The sequence below is a fragment of the Rhea pennata genome, chromosome 2 (genome assembly GCF_028389875.1).
Source record: "Rhea pennata isolate bPtePen1 chromosome 2, bPtePen1.pri, whole genome shotgun sequence".
Classification (NCBI taxonomy): Eukaryota; Metazoa; Chordata; class Aves; order Rheiformes; family Rheidae; genus Rhea; species Rhea pennata.
This window is the reverse complement of record NC_084664.1, coordinates 54808075-54826384: the sequence shown is the minus strand read 5'-3', so window position 1 is coordinate 54826384 and position 18310 is coordinate 54808075. Positions and strand designations below refer to the sequence as shown.

The 18310-nt window shown below is 43.2% G+C and overlaps 1 protein-coding gene across 2 annotated transcripts in view; it reads left to right on the top strand.

Moving 5' to 3' along the window:
- The first annotated feature begins 3630 nt into the window (after window positions 1-3630).
- The window catches only part of AOAH (acyloxyacyl hydrolase), an 87397-nt gene continuing 72717 nt past the window's right edge, over window positions 3631-18310 (top strand). The window contains exons 1-2 of one of the 2 annotated variants that reach the window (XM_062569558.1): window positions 3631-3738; window positions 4870-5024. In XM_062569558.1, the coding sequence (XP_062425542.1) occupies window positions 3641-3738; window positions 4870-5024 (253 nt within the window). In that variant the 5' untranslated portion in view covers window positions 3631-3640. Of the gene's footprint in view, window positions 3739-4340; window positions 4365-4869; window positions 5025-18310 lie in introns of those variants that run through there. The other variant, XM_062569559.1, reaches the window with a different exon arrangement.

Here is an 18310-nt window from a genome sequence, read left to right as displayed (position 1 = left end):
AGGAAAATATTGGTTTAAATGCTTTCCTTGCAGCTTTGAATGACAGTGAGATTGAGAAACAGTCTGAAACAGATGCATAAGTTGAACCACAAGCAGCAACTGATAAGGAAATTGGGGCAGAAGGAATGACTCAGTTGGATGTGGTGCAGTGGAAAATCCACATGGGGCTTTGGAAATGTTCATCCATGCCAATGATAATGCACCAACCGTAGGGATGATTATGACAGTCACAAAAATTCTGAGAGTAGTGATGAAAAATAACCAGGGCAATGAGCCAGTGGGAACTTCAGAGTCAAAGGGCAAAAAGGACGACATTTTGAAAAGAAAAAGAAGAAAAGGGGCTCAGAAGATTTTTAATTTAAAGGCTTCTTTCTAAAGGTTTTATCTCTCCAGACAGAAAAATACAAGGCATATATCTATTCCCTTAGGAGTTGAACAATATGTCAAATAGGAGAAAGTGAGAGAGAGAGCTTCCAAAATAACAGTATTTAAACATCATAAAAATTTGTGCATGAGTGTGACAAAGAGAAAAATAAAACCATGTATCCTAAAAAATAATATATAACAGAAATATAACTGAATAGTTTAAAGAAAAGTACAGGAATGCGTGTAGTGACTTTGACAGAATAGCATAGGTAAATGTGCACTGCCACTTGAACTCCTTTCATGAGATGACTATCCTGTATTTCAAGAGGGTGTCTCCCTTTTTCAACCAAGTGGCCCCTCATCCTAGCAGATGACATTATCAATGATTATTTGTCTTGTTTTGGAACCTCAAACCAGTATTTTGCATTCTCTTTTCTTTCCTTAGGGACTTATTATAAAAAAAGGTGTCAAGAATAACCACATTCTTGCATCTCATTTCACACTTTTAGCGATAATCACATGAAAATGCCCCCTTTGGGGGAGAGAGTGACTTTTTTCAGGATTGCTGACAATTGTATTTAAGCCCTTCTTTACCTTCAGAAAATTAGAAACTGTAATTCAGTTCCATTGCATCTCTATCAGGGGCAGCAACAGTGAAGGTAGAAATGGTAACTGTCACCTCACTCATTTGTCACCATCGCCCAAGTCAGTTTATATTAGGTGGCAGGAACTAAGTTTGAAGTGTATGAAATGAAGACAGAGTACTGCTCCTTCAAATCCCACCAACCGTGCTACTGTTCCCGGGATCTGCCACAGATATTTATTTTCTTCACTAGTTATGCACATGCCCTGCCACCAGGTATTCTGTGATCATGGAAATTTAGATTAATTTCTGCTCTGTTTTGTCTAGTTTATGTCCTCATTCTTCAAGAGCCTTAAGTTTTCTGGCAGCACGCATGCATATGTGTTTCTCTCAGATCTGCTTAAATTTGGAGAGATTTGAGGCTACCTGGTGCAACTGGAATTGCTCAAGTCAGGAGTGACCAAGTGGGGCACGTGATGGTCTGTTAGCCTTTGTGACCCTCTGGTACCAGGCAGCTGAGGACAGGCTGCCAAAAAACCCTAAAACTCTTGCTCTGTGCATGTCCCACGTATTTCCACATGCAGGCCAGTCCTAAGGGTAATAAGATATTCAGCACTGTGGACTGTTCTGTTTGATACAGTCCCTTCCCTCAAGTGCAATAAAAATCCCCAGGAAACATAAATTGGAAGGATGTAATAAACTGCAGCATCCTGCAGGGTGAGATGGGGAGTTTGTCAGTGCTCTGTGGCATCCCTACAGCAAATTGCAGAGAGCTGCACTTGGATCTTTCCCCCCCCCCCCCCCCCCAAAAAAAACCTTGCAAAGAATGTGACATACATCCCTCCTTATCTGCTCACTAGTGGGGCGAAGCTATATGTCCCCCTGTATTTCCTTTGGCAGGAAGCAGCAGTGGATGCAGGGACATATATATGTGTGTCTGCATGTGTATATATATATATATATGTGTGAATATATATATATTTGTGTATATATATGTGTGTGTGTGTGTGTATGGTTATGGCTAGTTCAAATCCTGCCCCGATGTCAATTGCAAGATATATGGGAGATTTTCTTGGAGGAGTGGACTTTTGAAGCAAGTTAAGCGATTGGTCAACAGCTGGGGCTGTTGCCCTCTTTACTTCTAGGGAGGCTGCACCTCAGCAGGCTTTATCTAGGTCCTGTTTGTCCCGGTTTTGATGTTGTGCCCAAGCATAATGAAAGTGTTTACGAACAAATCCCTTCCTTTGGGAGAGATCCGATGTGTTTTTTTTTTTTACCTCCCATTAACATCATTTGTGTAGTTATTAAGATTTAGAGACAGTATTACATGCTGCTTCTCTGCTGTACCACGACGGCTTTAGGTCTTACTGTCTTAAGGACTTGCAAGTAATATAAAATCTTCTTGGCAAAAGGCAGGAGATAGCAACCTATCTGATTGGAGATGGGAGAAAGAAAGGTTTAACATGGGGAGTGGGAGGTCACTTTTTCAGCTGGACTCTGAATCTAAGCGTGTAAATCCTTTATTTATTTGTCTGACCAGACTGCGTATTTTAAAAGCTTTGAGGTTTTCCTTAATTGGTTTAAGAGCTTTGCTAATGCATAAGGTACAGGGAAAAACAACTCTATCTTACATACAGTTCTCAGTTATCTCACTGCTGTTTCCAGAACCTCAAATGAAAGGAAAAAAAATGAGTATGGTATAGAGCTGTATGCTTTGCAGGTTTACATGCCTGGGAGCAGCTTGGGATCTATCTATATACTTTCTAAGTAAGTACTGTTGTTTAGATTTGTGTTTTGCTACAGATATAAAGCAGAAACTGTTCCAAAGACCTATCTGCTAGGAAGATTTTTCTTGCCTATTATTAGCACTCTGCTTTTGCAGCAGATGCTTGTGAGCCAATATGCACAGTTTTAAAGGACTTCAAAGTGTCATTGGGAACCAACTGATATGTGTGTTAAAAAGGGTTTAATGGAGCTGCTGTCACTGTAGCATACTGTCTTTTTATAGCAAGTTTTTACTGCGTTAAGGAAAACATCCTGCAGATTTCAGTAGGACTGGCATATGGATAAGGTACTTTGCACTATGATTTTTGTTTTTCTGCTATAAAAAAAGGGAGCCATTCACTCTGAATGTTGCTAGCTACAAGAAGAATGATGAGTAGGATCAGGTCAGACAGCAGCTATTGCCTCTATTTTGAGTTTTATTTTACTTTACTGTATTGTCCAGAAAAGGAAAAACATACATTTGCAAGCCTACAGCTTAATTTAGAGAATGGAAATACACAGCGATTTGCATTCGCATTGAAGTTTTTAACGGTCTTTTCTTCTGAGCCACTGGATTACACTGTCGTCGTCCCAAGGCAAACTCTGTTTTCCAAAGCTAGGGCAAACTTCAGGGACCGTCTTTGAAAATGTCTCCCACATTTGACCGTCTTTGAAAAGGCTCCCACAAAGCATAAGCCTTTAGAAGTGGCTTGCAAAAACCGCACTGAATACTAAAGGCAACGTGATCCCTGCGTGGTCATACTGATCTGCAAGAATGTCAGAAGATCTGGCAGGGAATCAGTCATCTTCACGCTTAGGATCTGCTGATAATGTTATCTCTATTTCCCTTCATAACACTATTTGTAATTCTCTTTTGTTTCCCCCCTCAGGAAGCACGTAGAGATGCCAGATGAGACAGACTCCTCAATGCCCTTTAGTAACCGCTGGCACAGCGGCAGCCCTGTCTGCGGGGCTGGGCAGAGGCGAGCGCGCAGAGCAGCGTCCGGGGCCCGCTGCCTCCGAGGGTAAGAGACTTCCCCGGGGGCGCGCAGAAAAACGTGGTGACTGTCAAAGCAGGAAACGATCGGGGTTTCTCCAGCCTCACAGACAGCTGGGGGATGCGAGCAAACGCTCGCAAACCTGGGGAGAGTCGAGGTGCCCCAGCCGCGTCCTGAACCAGCCGCTTGCTTTTCTCCCTTTGCTGCCGTTGCACCGGCAGCTGCGGCTCCGTCCCTCCAGTTCGGCTTCGGCAGAGCTGAAGTCGTGGTCGAAGAGCGGCGCGTGAGCGTGGCGGCTGGGCTCCGGCAGGCCCCCTCTTCCTCCTCCTCCTCCTCCCGCCGCCTCGCGAACCGCGGGGGCAGAGAGCCGAAGCCCCAAGCTGCTGCCGGAGCGCACGGGTGGGGGGCACCAGTGCCAGGGGTGTTTCTCTTTTAATTTCTATGCCCGTCCTTTCCAAATGCAAAGCCTGCTCTGAAATCTTAGAGAAGCAGCCTGAGTTTTTGCATTTTTTTTTTCTGCTGTGCTCTCGAGTGGAGGAAGGCAGAGGACCGAAGGGAGGAGGGGAAGGGTTTGTGGGTTGTGTTTTTTTTTTTTCTTTGCAACACTAGTTGCTCAGGGGAGTGTCTTGCCTTACTAACGCTGAGTGGCTCCGGTGAGGACTGTGGTTTAAGGTCGCTGTTAGTCACGGGCTGCTAAGGCGAGCGACGCGGGAGCGCCGAGGCAGAGCGGTTCGCGCGAGCCTCCTGCTCCTCCGGGGCTGCCAGGTTGGGAAGAGGCAGCAGGAGGCACCGCGAGCGGGGCATCGCCGGCGGCCTGCACGGCTGCCGGGGCGTCGCGGCCCCGGGGGCCCGCCGGCGGGGCGAGGGAGGCTGCGGGGCCGCCCGAGCGGGCGCTGGCGGCAGGGAGCCAGGAGAGCCTCCGAGACGGCGGGCGCGGGAACCTCCTCGCATCCAGGGAGACAGGCGGACGTGCGGGTCTGGGCTAGGTGCTGCCCCTGCGTTATATTTATGAGCATATAAGGGCATAGAAGTAAATATGAGTACGTGCATCCTTTCTCCTCAAGCTGCTAGGATGCATGATGCTCTCAGATAAAAGGGAATAAAGGTCCATACATACACTCTCCCCCTCTAATTATTATTTTTTCTCTCCTTCCTTAGGATGAGAGGGTCTAAACAGACGTTTCTTAATTTATTCTGCATCCTCTGGCTCCCGCTTCTCTTGACGGCTGCCTCTCCCTCCCCTCTCACCAGTGGAAATGACCCGTCGGGCCCTTCGCTCTTCACTGGGGTGTACAAGGGACACACGTGCATCGGTATGTATTCAGGTTATATTTGCTTGCTGAACTAGTTCGTTTGTTACTACACCTGCGAGCAGAGCATTGCCGTGCCCATCGTAAATCGCTCCTTTATCTATTTCAACAGCTGGACTGCAAAACACGTATAGTCTTTGGTGAAATAATTGCTGAAGGTTTTGCAAGGCAAGCATGGGGTCTGGAGCGATTTTATGATTTTGTTTTTTCACTGGCTGCTTCCCAAAGTTCATGTTATTGCTCTGCAGGAAATGGTGCCTGAAGCGTTGGCTTTAGTCTTTGGAGGTCTGGGAATGGAAAACAAGGTGCTACTGGTTCCTAGTGTTCGTTACGGTCCCTGATGCGTTGGCTTCAGTGGCAGGAAAGTGAAGTTTCCCGTAAGGTCTCCTCAGTTATTTCATTTCCGAGGAAACTTTCCCATAGAAGTTTCCTCCCCTTAGCTTGCCTCCTCGCGCGCATGTGCCCCGGCACGTCCCACGGGCGGGGAAGCCCGAGGGAAGCGGGGCGAGCTCGCGTTTCGGCAAGCCCTTTGCACGCGGGCGCCGGGGCAAGCGCAGCTGGGTGCGCGGCGCAGCTGCCACGCTTACGGCTACGTTAGCCCCGCAGCTGGGGACACCAAGGCCAGCGCGAGACATGGGCATCGCTGTGCCAGCAGTGCAGGCAATGCAGTTGGAGCGAGACTCCATGAGAGAGCTGTGGTAGCTTAGATTTTTAATGCAAGTCAACGTATAAAACATCAGTGTTCCAACGTTAAATGATGTATGTTACCCAGCGTTTCATTTTTGTCTTCTGTTAGCTTTTTGAGACGTTTTTATGCTGCAAATGCAAATCTTGCCATGGTCCTCCATGCTTCAGAAGGAAATACTTGCTTTCAGCCTAAAATTATTTTTATCGTGGCTCAAGGAATGCAATTAGAAATAACCATTCTGACAAAAACAAAAACAAAAAAACAAAACAAAAAACCCCCCAGGTTTTCGCAGCCCTTCCAGACCAGCCAAAGCACCCCCGCAGCGAGCAGCGCTGCCGAGACGGGGTGAGCCGCAAGCGGAGCCGCCGCGAGGCTCGCGCAGCCCCTGCCGGGGCTCAGGTGCGAGCCCGAAAGCGAAAGCGAGGGGCGAAAGAGCGAAAGGGCCGTCGGGGTCTCGCCTCGTCGGCACCGGCGCCGCGGGAGCCGCCGCGAGCGGGGCAGGCGAGCGGTGCCCGTTAGCGACGGCATCCTCTCTCAGCTACAGCATCTTCCTCGGTGTGGTCTGGTCTTACGGGTGGAAGAGCTGGATGCTTCAGAGGACTCCCCACCCATAGCGTCTCTGGGGAAATGCATTTTGGCTAGGAGGCCATGCACGAATAAGGGATGGGGCTAGAGGAAATGAGGGAATACTTCCACTGAGGAACCCCAGCTGGCTATCCAAATCAAACTAGTTTTAGGGGATTTTGGCTAGAACATTTCTGCTTTCATGTTGCCTTTTCTTTTTTTTTTTTCTTTTTTTCTTTTTTTTTAGGAAGGTCACTTCTTATGGCAAACTTAATTGTGCTTAAAAGCTTTTAGACAGAACATTTTCAATGAATGCCAGTAATTACAGGAAAAAAGAGTCACATCACTTTTGCTGAATTTTCCTAAAGAAATTTGGCAGCTTCATTCAGAGAAAATCTTTTCATAGTTGACTTACTATGAAAATAAAGCTATTTTCACATCTGGAAAGTGTTCCCACCTAAAAAGGGATTTAATGTTGCTGCCTTTTAGAACAGAATTATGGAAGAGATGCTGCAGGGACTTGATGGTAATCCTCCTGGCGACAAGATCAGATTAAGCGCACCCAAGCTCTTCCTAACCATCTCCAGCCTGTTCTTAAACGTTTCTGATAATGGACCTTCCACAACATCTTTCTTTATCCCTATCATCAGAAAAATGTTCCCAAAAGCTGACAGTTTCTTTCTGGCAGCAAAATTTTCCATCCCTGAAAGCTGTAGGCTTCTTCCTCACCCTGGGAGACTGACCGTCTTCTGCAGCCTGCAAAATCAACTGGAGCTGTCCCTCAGGGCCCTCGTAGGCTTCAGATGTGGTATCTTCTGCTGCTTTTTCCTTGCGGTAGATACAAGGGCTTTAGTGAGCTGCCCAACACATACAGGTACCTACAAAGCTGTTTCTCCTTGCATAAAGACTGTGACTTTTTGCTCTATCCACCAGTTTGGAAGCTTGGTGCTGGACAGGTTTTAATTTCTAGTTTCGCAACTAACTGGCAGTATGACTTAGGGGATAAACTCAGGACAAGACCTAGAAATCCTGAAGTCCTTTTTCTAGGAGCAGCCTGATAAATTCAACAGGAAAACCTGAGAACAGGATCCTGTGTATGTTTCTCTCAAATACTGAATACGAACCCCTTAAATACTCAGGTCTTTGTTTCCCCATCTGTTAAATGAGGAAAATACTGCCCATTTCACAGGGCAAGGAAAATGTTAATATACCTGCAGATGGAATAACACTGTTAATATTTCATCATGTCTAAGCTTATATTTTACTATTACTGAACCATTTTCAAAGGTTTTATTCCCCCCTCAATTACAACAGAGTCCTGTAAAGGGTCTTTGCAAATCATCCTGCTCTCTAGGAAAGATGGCTTCATTTAGACTTGGCTGAAGGAGCTTCCCAAGTAGCAGAGGCTATTCTGGAGAACCCTTAGAAAATAGGGGAGGCAGCAAAAGACAGGAAGGAGTCACTTTATTCACCTCTCTTCAAAAGAGTGAAGAAAGGGAATTGGGGGAATTGTAGATCAGCCAGTTAAACATCAGTTCCTGGAAATATCCTACAACAGTTAATCAGACTTTCTCAAAGCACCTCTCAAAAGCAAATACGAGTAAGAGACTAATTGGGTTTATCCAGGAGAAACAGTGTCAAACTAACCTGACTTCCTTCTATAACAGAGTAATGGCCTGTAGACACAGAAGCAGCAGTAGATGTTATAGCTTGGCTTCAGTAAGGCTGTTGGCACTACGTCAGCACTAATCCAATGGCTGAGAGATCTGTGACATTAATTAAGCTTCTACAGGGCAGGAAAAAAACTAGTGGAGAGCCTTACTCAGAGAGTAATTACCAATGGCTCACTCCCCAAATGGAAGGATGTACAAAATAAGGTCTGCCTTTGACCTCGATTTTCAACATCATATCCTGCCATCTTTTCATTAACCTGAATCATGAAACAGTCTGCTATTAAATTAGCAGCTCATACAAAGCTGAAATGGTTTGCAAGTACAGTGGAGGACAAGATTAGCTTCAAAACAATCTTGGAAACTTGGAGCAGCTGCCTAAAAGAAAAAAAAATCACTTCAATATGGGTATGTTGAAGGCACTTCAGCAGAAATAGTCCGTTGCACGCAGAGAGGAGGAGGAACAGCTGGCTAGGTAGCATCCCCGAGGAAGGAGATCGGAGGTTAGAGTGGAGCAATGATGGTATGCTGTCATGAGAAAGGCACACATTGCACTCACCAGGAGGTGCGAACACAAGTTAGCTTGCAAGACATGAGAAGGAATCTGCTACTTTTCTCAGCCTTGATAAAGCCTCAGAGGAATTTCTGTGTTCGCTTTGGGGCTGTGCATCAAGAAAGATGTGGAGTGACTGGGGGGTTTCAGAGAAAAACAAACATAAGCTATACAACTGATTGAATAAATTGGAGATAATTAGTCTAGAGAAGAAAAACTTGAGAAAAGACGTGACAGCTGTCCTCAGAAACATTAAAGAGGTAATCTGTTTTCCAGACTCATAACAGATATAGCAAGAAATGATGGAAATAAATACCAGTAAGGACATTCAGGTTAGGAAGGTTATTTTCTAATAGTGAAGGTAGGTAAGGGTGTCATCAGTTCCTGTAAAGGCTCTAGAAACTCTGTCATTAGCAGTCTGTGTCTCTCCTCTCTCTTGAAAACAGTGTAGATATCACTGATTAGCTGATTATCATTTATGTAAGGTGACTTCTTCCAGGCCAGTTTTCTGCAGTTCTGTGCTGTGATTGCAAGGATCATTTGCAATTAGCAGATGGCTTCATTTAGACGTGGTTGAAGGGACGTATTTATTTTCTCCCCGGTATCAGGCTGCTCTGCTCCTTTTGTCGATTAACTTTGGCTACCCTTTTTGGAACGAAGCTTTTAATCAAGGAGCGCTCAATTCGCTCAGACAGCAGTGCTCTCGATCTCCTTCTGTAGCTAGCTAAGATGCTGTGGGTCAGCAGCTGGAGGAGGCAATTTCACCATTGTAGTGCCCAATATAATGCCATCCTCAGCAACTTTTGTGGGTCACCTCTTCCATTCGCCCATGGGAATATAATTCCTACTAGGCCTAGAAGCATCTTATTGAAACATATTTTCAGTGCTGATTACATTAAAAAATGGATGCTTCAAAGCTTTTCAGCAGTATAAAGTGCTAACTTCTACCTCTGCTGCTTTGTTTAATAGCCAATGTCCTAGGCAGTTTGCCTCTGGCTAGCTGTGTGTGAATGCAGGGATGAAAATCGTGTGCAGCAGTGGTGTTCAGAGTTCCCAGTAACTTAACACAATGCAACATGCCAAATGGAGTTAGAGGCTTTTAACAATTGTGCTCAAAGTGGCAGTGCACACATTGTCTAGGGAAGCCCTGCGACAGAGAATATAATTTATAGTTCAATGAGTCTTGTAAAAAAAAAAAAAAAAAAAGGAAAAGAAAAGAAAAAAAGCTGTGCCCAATATCAGCGTCATACCATGAGGTATTTTACTCTGAAATTTTGGGATCAACTTTAATTGCAGCTGCACCATTGTCAGGCTGCAGCACCTCTGCTCACTCCCCTAGCATTGCTCAGTTGGCACAGTGGCAGCAAAATTTGGCCTGCTGATCAGTAATAGATACCAAATGTGACTGTAGCATTTTTCCTATCATTATACTATCGACTGAGAAAACACAGGCATGTGAGTAGTCGACAGGGATACTAAAGCAACTGTTGACCTGTGAATATTTTCTTTGGGGATTTGTACTTTTCAGCAACAAATGGTAACAATCACCCCAAGTCCTACTGAAAGGTTATGGCTATAAAATGCAATATGTCTTTTCATCACAATAAAAAGTTATGCTTGGCATACATGCATACCTACATGTATGTGTGTGTATATGCAAACTCATATGTATGTATGCATAAGTAGACTTGGGCAGTTTTATAAGGTGTGCACTTCTGATACTTGCCTTTAGAATAAGCTTTTCTTTGATAATTTGTTTAGTACTAATTTTCTGATTGGTTGCTGTTCCCATAGCAGGTGTACCCTCTGCTCATGTTCATATGTTATCCCTACACGAAACTTTAGAAAAAAAGCTGCATATATTTAAGGCAATCATTTCTAATGATTTTAGGAACTGTACATCTGATACAACTTTATGCAATCAGAATCTTAAAATGGTTTATCTTTTGGACAAGGACAAAATTATCCATGTAGCTTACCCTTTGGACTGGACAATGTCAAGAAATAACAGAACTTTCGTGGACACTATTCAGGCTCCAGTAAGCTTTTCATACCCTTTCCTGATTTATACATTAATCGCACATGCACACGATTTTTCTATTAATTAATGCAAAAAAGCATTACCATTGGAAATGCCTAGGGTTATAGATTTTATTAAATAAGGCTCTTTAAAATGTAATGTAGGAAATGCCAGGGACATATTTGGCTGGTAGGTATTGATACCAGAGTCTTCCACTAGATAGTAATTGCATTTTTGTATCAGCATATCTACATCATAATCCTCACAGGGTATATCAGGGAAATGTCTCCCTACTATTGTATGCACTGCAGAGGGGTGAGCAAAAAAAATTATAAAAGATACTTGCAGAGTTTGCTATTTTTGTTACCATGCTTCATTACGCTTGAAGTACTGCTAGATTGATACTAGTATTTCAAAAATGTTTTTTATCTGGACATTATATGCAATTTTATACACTGTGACTGGATTGTTAATACTATACCATTTAGCATTTGCAAGATATTTATAACTTTGGGGCACAGGCAAATTTACGGCTAAAAGGTGTGCCAGCATATTTGAATATGGATACCTACAATTGTGTTCCGTCACAACAATACCCCTATGAAATACATTAACACTTAATGTAAATGGAGTGGGAAACAGTCTGAGTTTAAAAAAAAATACAATCAGATTCCTTTCTCAGTTAACTTTCAAAGCAACAAGTCCTCTGAATACACATGGGAAAATAATAGTCCCAACTTCCAATATACATTCATGGTCTTTGAGTTGAATATTAGCATGGTGTAGCGAGATCTATAACTGAAACTTATAATCGTTCTTTGAAAGAACCAGATCAGTCCTGAGAAGCAGTCAAAAAAGGCAAAATGGATATTAAGAAATATTAAGAAAGTAATCTTGAGTGAAAAAGAAAACACTCCTTTGTTGTAACATTGCATATCTGTTTTGTTCCCCATCTCAGAAGAAAAAATAGTAGAAGTGGAAGAGGGGTTAGAAGAAGACAACAAGGAGGACTAAGAATGACTTAATACCTTTGTATTAAGTGGCATCTGTATGAGCATCAATGAAATAGCTGAAAAGTCCTCAGCAGGGAAACAAGATGACTGTGGTGGGTTATGAGAGTGGGCTATAAAACCATGAAAGGCATAGAAAATAAGGAATGATAGTTCACTTATTTCTTTGAGTCCAAGAGCTAGTGTCAGAGTATAGGTGGAGATACTGGACGAGGTGGACCAGTATGGCTTGCCTTATATTTTTAGCAGGCAAAGTGTCCACAGAGGAGGAAGACTGATGCAAATCCATTGCAGAATGCATGAGCTGGAATCAGAAGAGGAGAAAAATGCACACTTCTTCACCCAAGGTCTTACTTTCCATGGTTTATATTAGTCAAAGAAGGTGAACAGGCAGAAGTGATCAGCCCTTGGAGAACAAGAACAAGAAATACCTTTCAAGGATCTCGTAACGGTTTGCAGATGGAATGATGAAATTATCTGCAGTTTTCAGGCAGACCAAAGACTAAGGCCCCAGTTTTCTAATGCAGCATTTAACTGAGGGTAATATCTCCATTGGCATCAATCACAAGATCCTTCCACTATTTTTGGTTTCAGGATAGCCTAATATATTTGAGTTACAAATGCAGTAACTATTAGAGAACCCTTTAACTGTACATCGTAGTCATTGTCCTTAAGAGAAATAACCAAGATCTTATTCTTAATACTGTTCTCTGTTTTTTTTTTTTTTTTCCCTACAACTTTTAAGCTCTTTTTTTGTAATGGAGTTGCCTGATACTTGAACAAGCATTACATTAATCATGAAGTACATTAAATTAAAGATAGAGCTCTGAATGTTTGGTCACAGTTGAAACCATGCATTCAAAATTGCATATAAAAACTAACTAGCTGAAGGATTAGGAATTTGCCTATACAGGAAAGTTAATTCAAATCAAGAGAGAATAGCAACTTAAAGCAGAACTGCTTATTTCTTACTGCCTCCCCATATGAATGCTCTTATTCCAAAGAAGAATGTCTTGTTCCAGATTGAACTGACACTGGGTTAGATGAGTTGGAAGGAGGCATTTTTACTCCAGAACAACAGCATCTGCACTAGGAGTCGCAATATGGTCTGGCATGCGTTGTAGACTGGCTCTAGAGACTCTTCATCTCCATGTGCTATTTTAAGAGATGCACAGGAGCCTATGACTTGAGATAATTGCCTGAAATGGAAGAAGCAAAGGCTGTGTTTCGGGAAAACCTTCATCTCCTATATAAAAACAGGAACGTGATAGATAAATTCATTTTTACAAGGGTCATGCTTCTGTAGGCAGATTATTAGAGGTAGAAATGGCCTTGTACACAAATCTTTCCTGATTTTTTTGACAGATTTGAATTACCTTTCCTTTTCTGAAACTCTGCACAATTAATAAGTAGGATTAGCTACTCCTTCCTGGTGCAGGGAGCAAAGTCAGCCCTCCTCTGGGAGCAAAACTAGCAGTCACCAGATCTGCAGACAGGGATGGCAGAGGGAGGAGCAGAGCCTGCCTCACTTTCTTTTTGCAGGATGTTTTGGTCCCAAGCCTGCAGCTACGTGAGCAAAACTGCAGTCCTCAACGCAGAGCTGAGAGGAGCCGCTGCCCCAGCAGCGAGGGGGAGCTCCTGGGGAGGCTGTTTTACGTCCGGCATGTGCCAAGCGGTGCCTAGGCACAGGCAGGGAAGATCCCCCGGGAACAGAGGGCATGATGGGCTCAGTGCAATTTTTAGCTGGGGAACAGTGATATGGCTGGAGGGGTGAGAAAGGTCTGCCACACCAAAGAGCCTGAGCAAAGGATGATGCGGCAGGTGCCAGAAAACCCATTTAACAAAGCTTCACTCAGACAAATATATCTACAAATCTGAAGCTTAGAGAGGCAGCTCTCAGGATCTAGACACTTCCTGACATCCATAGGTGTAATTCTAATTATAGATTCTTTCAAACATGTGCAGCAGGAGTGGATTAAGTTAAATAGTCTGCTCAGACTGCCAGAAGCTTCATGGCTAAGAAATGAATCTCTCTAGCTCTGATGTTATTATTGGGGTATCATTTTTTTCCAAGCCTATTGGAAATGTCATTTTATTATTAAACACTATTTTCAAATACATGGGGAGAAGTACTTCCTGACATGTGAGTTTTCAGATTACTGCTGCTGAGCAAAATGGTTATGATTTTCTCTTATCTCTTCAGAAATTAATAGCAGATGGGACAAACTATCTCTAAAAGAGACAGGCATTTTATTAATACCAGAGTCTAGTTTCTAATGGTTGATAGGCATTATAAAACCAATGAATTTCTTCCACAGAAAACATCCTTCAGCCTATCAAGGCACTGAAACCTATTATTAAAGTGCCACAGTGGATTCAATTTCTTCAAACCTGTTTATGAAGAAAATCATACACAACTGCAAAAAATGTAGAGCTTTTTCAAATCTTTAATTAATGAAGCCCATCTGTATTGCCTTGTATGTGCCCAGTTCCCTATAAGAAATAAATCACATCTAAATTTCCATTAAATTAAAAGCAACTAATAGTTGTTAATAACTGCCTAGTTCTGGAAGTGCTTTTCTACCAGTCCCAGAGTATTGAAAAGCTTATATTCTTGCACACAACAATATAAGTAATTAAAGCAATCAAATTTCCACAGTCAAAGACAGCTGATTTCCCTCTGCCCTTTTCAGCTAACTAATTATTTTCTATTTTCAGGCAACAGAATTAAGAGCTGTTAAAGTCTAGGATAACTTGTTAGTTTTTCTAATGTTTTACTTATTTAGTGTGTAGTGAGGGTTTTTTTGTGCTTGTTTTTTCTTAATTTTTTTAGTATGTAGTGCCTTTTCATGCTGTAGCCAACAGTGAACTTTCTTCTGGTCACTAAATCTGGAAAGGGATGACATATAAGATTATAAATACAGTAGCTTTGTACTGGTAGTGGAACTATTTGGAGTCAACATCAGTTTATAGATACCTCTTGAGGCTTTGCATATAGTCAAATACAAGAACTAGGATTTTCCAGAGGATAAATCTGAATTATTTAGTGAGGGGAGCCTATTTTTGTCCAAAAAACTGGGAACCTAAGTGGATTCACCTCAAAGGACTACAGCGAGCCTCTTTACGTTCCTCCTTCGCCCTCCCAAGGTTCAGTCCTTCTCTTGAGTAATTTACAATCTCCAAGCCAAAATCTGCTCCTGAGGACATGAGTCTAAATTAAAGGCGTTGAAGCTAGTAGAGTCACTTCAAACATAAACTAGGGTTTCTCTGGGTACAGGCCATGGCCGGGCAATGAGATCATAAGGAATAAAGTGAGGTGGACGAAGGACACTTGATAAAAACTCAGATACAGAGAGCAAAGAAAACAGCTCAGCCAGGGGACACAAATAGCTCCCAGGCAGCAGAAGGACAGTACGTTCTTGGAGAGCACATTCCCCCTTGGAGGGTACAAAGACCCTCCAAATTCGGATTCGGAGACTTCGGCTGTGTTTCCCACAGCTTAGGACACCTCTAACTGAAAAGGCAGTATTTCCTCCTTTAACATAGGGCAAGCTTTTCTTTATCTACTTGTCCTGTGAAGTGTAAAATGTTGTCTGGAGTATATACATTTTTGGGGAAGCATTTGAATAATTCAGATGTGGTCTGCCGTACCCCAGACAGGGGCATAGTAGCATGATCAGAAGCGTCCTCTACGTGACGATAAAGACTAGTTTATGTGAATGTTTATGTTTACTTTGAAGTTCAGCTCGGTGGGTTTTTCCCAAATAGTCAGGCAGTTATTATTTATATTCATATAACATCTAATAGCCCAAGGTACTGCATTAAGTACTTGACAAACTCAGTTAATGCTCGTGTGAAGCAAACCTCCCTCTGGGCCTGCTTCGGTAGACACAAAAGGAAAAAAACAGGAAAATTTTCCGTTTAATTGTCAGGAGACTGTTCCGTGAGTAAGGATACCTGAATGGTTGTTTTTGTGATAAAGAATTCTGTTTCTATTTGACAGAGCTGAACCAAAAATAACTATCGTTTTTTCCTTTGTAGAACTTTGACAAACATGAGAAAGAATTTCACCTGTGTTTTCAGCAGAAAATGTCTTTTTTGTGTTCCAAAAAAAAAAGTGAAGTACCCTGCCTATTTTTATCCTCATCCCAACTTTTGGGATCCTCTGTAATGTCTTTCAGCCTTTGGTTCAGAGACTGTTTGTTTGCAATCCCCTTTTTCTCACTGATTCTAACAGAAGAGATAAGACCCCTTTGTGGTAGTGAAAAAGAGAGTCGATAGGACAAGGCTGAGTAAGAGAGATAGGAAACTCTTTGCACCCCACCCTGAGACAAAACATTAAGCAGGCTGCTGCGCCTGCCTTTAGGATGAATAGCTCTGAGTTTAAAACCATCGGTGATGCTGAGCACTCCTGCCAGACAGAGGGGCTTTTCCCTCCTCATCTGCTGGGCAAGCCTTGTGTCCTTGTTGAGAGCCGGTCTCTCCTGGTGCAAGTGGGAGAGCTCACTTAGTATTTTGATTTTTTATCAGGCCAAACTTTACACTGAAATATAATCTCTCCTTACAGCACTGCAGAAAGGTTGCCTTCTATTAATGCTTTTACACCCAAGTTACTGTAGTTGAAACCAGAAATTGCAGAGTTTGATGTTTGCTCATTGCAGCAGCAAAGGCTAGAGCAGGCCTACTCTGACACAGGAAACGTGGCCTCCCATTTCTGCTCAACCACAAGCGCGGCAGGACCCATGACGCAAACGCAAGCCGCAGCGAGAGCGCAGGGCTCAGTAGTGTTTGCAAGCTTCATCTCAGTAGTGCCTGCATCCTGCAGAGGGCAAGGAGGTGCTGGAGGTGGGAGGAAGACTTCTTCCCTTGCTTTGTGTCTGGTCTTGAAATCTGGCAGCATGGTCAGGCCACCCCATGCTTTAAGCCATTCTCCTGGCACCTCCACTGCCACAACACTCCTGCTCTCAGGTCTGCTTCAGGCTACGTTTCGATATCCGTCCATCAGCTCGGCCTTTTTCCCCACTTAAGTGCATTCCTCTATTAAAGCTGTTAACCTCAGTGTATTTCTTTCTCTTCTCTCACCTTGGTACCACAGGGACTCTTGAACCTGGATCTGACAGAACTGCCACATCCTCCTTTGTAGCTTCCTTACGTTCCTATGAGGGCCTGGCACAAAACAGTGAGAGCTGAAACAATCAAAGCTGTTTCTTTTAGAAGGTATCAAAGGCCAAGCTCCTTCCTGTTGCTGCTTCTCACCTCTGTCTTCTAGACAGCAAAGCCTTCAGAGGAAGGTTTGACCTTGGTAAGAGAAGAAAAGGCAATACAGAAAGAATATGTGGTTTTGCGGTGAAGACATCGTTTTGGCCTTCAGGAAATCTGCATTTAGTTTTTCTGAGCTTCCACTCCATAGGTAAAGCAGCCATAGGAAAAAAAGCAGGAAAAGAATGACCCTGTTTGCTTTTGTCCATGTCCATTTGCTTGCTTGCATGTGTTGATAATGTAAGCCTTGTAAGCATAGGGAGAAGCAATCCCTTTTAGGTGTTTTTCAAGCACATTTCAAGGATGTGCACCAGCATGAGCACCAAGTCAGTTCAGTCTGGGTTTTCTCTCTCTGAGGCCGAGCGCATGGCATGGCTCAGACCCAAACAGTGAAGCCTGCTGCATCCCCCCTGCCCCCTCAGACTGGGTGGCCGCATCCGAATGTTTCTCGAGATCCGTCCCTTCACAAGCGCAAGCATTGCCTGGGGCGAGTTTGGCACAGGACTGCTAAGGCTCATGCTGGCAATTAAATAGGAAACAGATGATCCTGGGCCATTTGTTCCAGCAGGTGCCCTAAGCGTGCTTTATCCTCTAGTTTGGAAGTCACCTTTAGTTTCATTTTTGGTCCTTATTGTTCCTGATTTTTTTGTGCTTTGTGAGCTATTGTATTTAAAATTAAGTGTTAATTGCTTGGGTTTTCCTGGGGGAGAGGGGATAGAGGGAAGGAAGAATGACTTTTTCAGGTTTTTTTCTCAGTTGTATCTGTCTTCATTTATCCTTCTGTTCTTTTAGGCTGGCTAGAGGTAATGGCTCCTAGTGTGCTTTGTACATCATTCTACAGAGGACTTTCAGTGAGGGTTTTATTTCATAAACATGAGAAGTGGGCCTTTATCCCTGCAAAAAGAGTGGCAGTTCACTGTTATTTTCACTGGATTGCATAATTTGAAGTAGAATAGATAATAGAAGATTCAAGGATATTGCAAGTCCTATAGCAAGTTCCAACTGTATCACCTCCTCTTTGATTTGCTACTTGATTGATAGGAACATCAAAGTTATGTTGATAAACATTACTTTGATTTAACAGCCCATAGGCAGGCATACCTGGAAGGTATTTAAAGGCACTCTCTTAAAGAGTTGTGCTTGTCTAAAAATCTAAACATTCATGTGCCTGAGCTTTGGGAAAAGATGCCTCTACATCCATATCTAAATGTTGCAGCTCATTTCCATTTCTAGGCTGTGTCAGAGCAAATCCTGAGATCTGAGACTTCTTGTGGGATGGAAGAAAAAGGGTTCAGCTATGTGGAACACAAAGGGAAATCTTTATTCAGGCTGCTGGAAACAGGCCTTCTGGCTCCTTGGCACTTGGCCTATTTTATTGCCAGTGGGGATACCCACCTTTGTTAATCTTGGGAAAGACTGCCAGGTCTGACTGTTTTGGTCAGACTTTGCATCACCAAACATAGCTTTTTAATAAAATGGTGGAGCCACTGCAGAGAATGATAGAGAGTGCAATACTGGCTTACAG